This window comes from Cyanistes caeruleus, chromosome 3 (genome assembly GCF_971803275.1).
Source record: "Cyanistes caeruleus chromosome 3, bCyaCae1.hap1.1, whole genome shotgun sequence".
NCBI lineage: Eukaryota > Metazoa > Chordata > Aves > Passeriformes > Paridae > Cyanistes > Cyanistes caeruleus.
In genome coordinates this window covers 97,537,267-97,543,266 of record NC_141703.1, presented here as the reverse complement: position 1 = coordinate 97,543,266, position 6,000 = coordinate 97,537,267, and the positions used below count along the sequence as shown (strand labels likewise).

At 44.7% G+C, this 6,000-nt stretch overlaps 1 protein-coding gene across 2 annotated transcripts in view; it reads left to right on the top strand.

Moving 5' to 3' along the window:
- The first annotated feature begins 513 nt into the window (after positions 1-513).
- The window catches only part of MYH15 (myosin heavy chain 15), a 45,670-nt gene continuing 40,183 nt past the window's right edge, over positions 514-6,000 (top strand). The window contains exons 1-4 of one of the 2 annotated variants that reach the window (XM_023943060.2): positions 514-669; positions 3,514-3,662; positions 4,707-4,810; positions 5,329-5,472. In XM_023943060.2, coding sequence (XP_023798828.1) covers positions 3,569-3,662; positions 4,707-4,810; positions 5,329-5,472 — 342 coding nt within the window. In that variant the 5' untranslated portion in view covers positions 514-669; positions 3,514-3,568. The remainder of the gene's footprint in view (positions 670-3,513; positions 3,663-4,706; positions 4,811-5,328; positions 5,473-6,000) is intronic. The other variant, XM_023943070.2, reaches the window with a different exon arrangement.

Genomic DNA, 6,000 nt, shown 5'->3' with positions numbered 1-6,000 from the left:
CTTAATCGATACATTCTTAGGTTTCTTGCCTGTCTTACCTTGTTCATAAACTGGGGAACACCTGTGTGTTCCAGACCTGAGCCTATAGTCTTGGTTCTAAAGCTCCTGGGGCCCAAAAAGGGATTCAAAGCCCTTGGCTGGGATGTGAGAACCCACATCCTAGCCTTGTTTTATGAAGGTAATTTGGCTCACGTAACCAAATTCCCTTAATAATCTTGGTGCAAAAAACTTTGATTTTTTCATGTTCCAGAGGAGTTATGTTGGAATAGTCTTAATTTACACACACACACACACACACACTCACACACTCACACACAAGCCCATGGTAATTAAGTTCTGAAGCACTTGGAAAGGCAATACTTGCCCCAGTGAAAACACAGAAACAGGAAAGGCTTCTTCCATGAAGTCATGGAGCAAGAATGGTGTGGTGAGGGGTGGCTGGGATGGAGAGTGCCACTCCCCACTGACATTCCTGCCCCCCTTCCTCAGGGCACAGCCACACGTGTCCCCTCCTTGGGCATTGTCCCCTCAGCTGGGATCCAGTGGACAAATATAGGCATGGGGGAAAACTGCTGATGCCTTTAACCAGTTATCAGCAGTGACCTTGAGACAGAGCCATATAAAGTCTGGACCAGGCAGAGTCGTGACGCTTTCTGTGTGCTCTCCAGGGTGAGTACCAACCTCTCTCACTTTTAAGTGTGGGTGCTGTGCTCTAACACTGTACCATGGGCTGGATATGATTAAGGTTTTCATGTGGCTTAAGGTTTTAGCAGTAGTATCAGTAACCATCTAGCCTGTGGTAGTCGCTGTAGGATGCTGCTGAAATGGTAGGATAACAAATACATGTTTCTTCTCTAACATCAGTGCACTCATTTAACTAGCTGGAATAACCACTTAGGGAAGTGTCAGGTCCCTTGTAATTATGCATCTGAGTGAAATGATTAGCTAGTGCCTGCGAGTCATCTTTTTGCCTTCTCTGTCATCTGCAAGAGATGATGGCTTATGCAATTTGCAGTTTTAAGCAGCCTGTTGGTCCGAGGCAGCCTGAGTTGTAACCCTTGGAGCATTACTGGGCTCCCTTTCCAGGCCAGGCTGCAGTTGCTGTAGCATTATCCCTGCCTGCCCTTAGTGCTACAGTCACTTCCAACAGCCCCAGTAAGGACAGACAAGGTCCCTTTTTTCCAAGTCTGGATCCATCAAACTGTTGGTCCTGGGCACGCCGCTTCCCTTTGTGTAACAATATCAGCTTTCCACGGGGAGCAGGCGTTTTCAAGGACCTGCCACAGCTGGTATGCAAGGGCTGGCTCTTTTTGTTGTTAGCTACAACAGGTTGAAAGGGAACACCTTTAGCTTTAGCTCTTCTTTCCTGACTATTCTGCATTTTAAAAATAACCTTGCATCCATAACAAAACAAGATTTCCCACTTCTTGTATCTGCTGATGGGTTTGCCTTACGGAGTTCTCTGCGCCCCAAGGTGTGTGCTGCCTGGGCTCCAGGCTCTGCTGTAACTCTGAAGGCTGCTGAAGGAAAAGGGATTCTCTCCCAGCTGCCAGAACACTTTACACCATAACATACTTGCTGTAGTGGTCCACCCTGAACAAGAGGGGGAAAAGGAAGAGACGAGAGGTGATAGCTGGGGAGCTGTCCCTAGGAGGTCCGCAAATGGAGAAGGGCTGCACAGAATTTTTCAGTGCACTTTAGTGTATTCTGTGACTTCTGGGAACCTGCCCTGGGTCCTAGAGATGAACTCTGGAGTGGCCCCTCTGGCATTTGCACGTTTAATGTGAAATGACACTTATGTGCTCTAACTCTGCTCTGTTTAAATGTCTGAACTGACGTAATTTCACTGCTCCACTAGAGCTGAGACACACTCAGGGGGAGAGAGAGGCTCTGCCATCGAGTTGTGTCTCCAGCTGGGAATTTTGGTCAGTTCAGATGATGTTAAAATAATTGGTGATAGTTGTGCTTGTGTAGGTGCTAAACCTTTAAAAAGACTAAGGTTTAAAAAAAAAATCACTTAAAAATCTAGAAAAAATTAAGGCTAGTTCTGAGAAAGAGAATTTTTGCTCTACAGCAACAAGACAGAAGGTATCAAGCTTTTACTGCAGCAGTGGGAGAGGGCTGGATGTAACGCTTTGGCAACTCTGCTGTCTTAGGGCTTTGCATTCCCTAGGAGGAACATGCTGAAAAAAAAGCTGCCTTGGTTGACGAGGAGTTTTTATCTCTACCAGGATTTTGTTAGAAATAAGTGGAATAAAATTTTGAAAGACTACAGTGTCTCTCTTGATAGGAGTCTTGAAAATTTACCCAGCTGTCCTGGATATTGCACAGTAAATACAATAAGGGAAGAGATTAACCTGAGGGTCACTTATACAGCTTTAAATAGTAGCCAAATGGTGTCCTGACTTAAAAAAAAATACAAGCCTGAAATTCTAAAATTGTGTGTGTACACCTTGTTAGCAGTGGAACTTCTTTCAGACATTCTCTGGACAACATGCTGAGTAGTTTATGTGTGTGTAAGTATTTATGCCTGTGTCTGTAAAAAAATCCCAAAACTAAACAAAACAAAAAACACCAACATATCTGTTTGATCATTTTAGAGAGTACAAAACAAATTAATTACTTGGCAGTACAAACGCAGCAAATTAGTCTCACTGAGACCCATGTCCTCTGCCCTCTCTTTCATGAAAAAAGACTCCAAAACACTGTGCCCTTGTCATTTGAGAAAACAAGTGTAGGTATTAAGCTGGACAGATAAAGCAATATGAAAAAAATGAAGCCCTTGCACCAATTGTGGGGAAGAATTGCAAGAATACACTTGCCCTCAGCCATGCCCTGCTGCAGGGGGATGCCCAGGCTGGTGAATTCAGAGGGAGCAGCAACCTGGGAAGCTGCAGCAGCACAGGATCTCCCAGAGCGCTGTTAATCCTGTTTTTATTGGCATGCCAATTCCTGAATCAGAGAAGTGCAGGGAGCAGAGCTGTTTCCAGCTCCGGTGCTGACTTTCTGCAGTGACAGCATGGGCATACATCCCTGCGGCTTTGCTCCTTGTTTCCCAGAAAACGCCTGCCTGAGATGGTGCTTGAATAGGCTGAGTGGAAGAGCCCCAGGGTGACCTGTGGGAGAGCATACCTTTGCTCCAGGCGATTTTGAAAGGGGCCAGAAGAGGCCCCTGCTAAGTGGTTTTTAAAATCACAGCTTCAAGTGGTCCCTCCTGCTCTTAAGCACCATTTGTGCAACAAAAAAAGAGAGACAAAATCCTCCTGTGGAGATAACTGTGACCAGTGCTGAGGTTTAGAACCCTTCAAGGTCTGTCTGACTTGTAATAAGCTGAGCCAAGGAAGGGTTTAACTAAAAATGCAGTATAATCCCAAATCTGTGTTAGGCATTTGTGTTTAACATTAATCATCCCTTTGATCAGCCACCTGCCATGTTACACTGAGCATTTTATATTGCCTGATATTGTTCACAAAATAGACAATTGTTCTGGTTTTTCCCCCCTTTCTTTGGTAGACTGGGTGCCTTTCTTTTTCCTCTGTGAGCTGTGCCACCCTGAAGCCTTGCCAAGATGATGGTCGATATGTCAGAGTTTGGGGAGGCTGCTCCCTACCTCCGAAAGAGCGAGAAGGAGCTGATGAAGGCTCAGACCGTCGCCTTCGATGGTGAGTTGCAGACTCACAACCCTTTGTGCAGCCAGGGGCTGCTTCAGAGGGGTAAGGGATACACACAAAGGTAGTCAAAGAAATGCAGAGCAAAGCAGGATGCAAAGCCTCCGTTGTCACTGCTGCTGCTGCTGGAGGTAGCTGGTTCAACCAAGCTTGTGTTCCTTTATTCTGCAAAGCTATTAAAAACTCACAGATAATAAACAATAAAAATAATCTATGGCAAGTAAGAGTTTGTCTAGATTTAGAAGCAAGGTGTGTCTGCTAACAGGGGAATCATCCCTCTGTCAGTTTTAGAGAAAAACGACAGACATGTTTCTGTGGCCTCTCTAGATGTCTTATTTGCTTTGCAGCCTGTATAATAATGTGATGTTAGCTTTTAGTTTCCCATAATTTATTTTTCATTAAATGGGTTTCTGTGAGCCCTGAGGTTTAGTAGTATGTGTGGATACATCAATAACTGTGGCCTCTCACTATTCACAACAGTTGTTGTAACTAAAGACCAAAAGTCTTGTGCAGCTGCTCCAATCTCTAAAAAGGCCCATACATAACTCAATGTGAGTTATTAATATTGCTGTTTTTCAACACAAATCTCAGAAGAATGTGAAGGAATAAGGTTAAATCTGATAGCTGGCAGTTAAATAATGTGGGCTGGATTCCTTGAACAGTTTGAAATTCTCTGTGTGACTTTTTAGCAAACGCCTTAGTTTGGGTTTAGATCTCAGTTCCTCCATCTGCACACTGGTGATAATGATTATGGATTTCCCATGGAGGCTGAGGCTTAGCCAGCATTTGTGAAATATTTTGACACCTTGTGCTAGAAGGATCTAGAGGAAGCCGAGAAGTAGTTTCAAAGGAAGACAACATTTGGGAGCCCTATGCCTTCTGCTTCATCACTCAGCTTCCCAGCCCTGCCAATCTGCTGCAATCCCAGAGGTTTTGTGTCGGTTCTGCAGAAAAAATAATCCAGCAATCTCACTTAGCTAGTCATGGTGCTGATGTTTGATGCCAGGCTGTGAGCCCTCGATCTTCTTAATTTCACAGGGAAGAAGAAATGTTGGGTTCCTGATGAAAAGAAAGCTTATGTTGAAGCTGAAATTACAGAAACCAGCGAAGGCAAAGTGACTGTGCAGACAACGGATGGAAGGGTAAAGTCTGGTTTTGTCTGAGCTGTTACTAACGAGGCCAGAGCTGCAAGCTGCAGCATTGTCCTGGTCTCAGCTCGGTTGCCTGTTTCATGAAATGGGCTGTGAATGGGAAGCCTCAGTAACTGATGCCAGCTGAGGATAGGATAACACACAGAAAACCACCAAGGGAAAAGCAGCAATGCAGTGATGTGTGGGTGAGCATCAGCCACGGCACAGCCGGGGGCGGGCTGTGACTGGAGGTTTGCAGACAGCAAGTCCTGGTTTGGTCCCCAGAACTAAAAACCCAGGCTCCAGCCAAATTTCATGGCTTCTTTTGCGGCCGTAGCATCATGCTTCTTTGATCATCTCAGCCTTCCCCCATTCTTCTGATACCCGTGGAAACACAGCATTGTGCACATAGGCAGGGACTGACCTGGAGAATTCTACAGGGGGAAAGATGTGTTTTCCTCCATAAAGTGTATGAAGCAACAGAGAATCCCAGTGTCTTCCAGTGTTGCTGTATTTTTTTGTCTTTGCAGACCATGACTATAAAAGAAGATGATGTGCAGACAATGAACCCTCCCAAATTTGACATGATTGAGGACATGTCGATGCTGACCCACCTGAACGAGGCGTCGGTGTTGTACAACCTGAGGAAGCGCTACAGCAACTGGATGATCTATGTAAGGGTCCCTGCAGGGGTGGATTCAGCATTTCAAGTGCTGACCTAGTGTGTGAACGTGGTGTGTTCTTCATGTTCGTTTTACAACTCTGATAAGTCACAAAAGTGAGGGTTTGCTCTTCACCTCAAGAAAGATGCTGCTTAGAGATGTAGGAGTAAAATGGCGCCTGACTCCTTAGTTTTGCTTGCTTGCCTAGGAAAAGGGTGTGGGGGGGGAACATTTTTCTTAAGTCAAAATTTTAGGGAGAACCAGTTTATTTTCCATCTTCTAATATTAATCCATGTCAATGCCAGCCATGGGAATTTTTTTGCTTTCAGTTAGCTGCATTCAATTGTGTTTTAAATCAGTCCAAGGAATCCATTGATTTTCCAGCCAATCCTTGCTCTGTTTTTTGGTATTCATCAGAAGAGCAAATCCAACATTACCCATTTAAATTCTGATCGTCAGACATTTTCTGTGTTTCTCTAATAACCCCTGTATGGACATGTAGGGCCTAAAGCATAGCTTTGTTTGCAGATAAGTATAGGT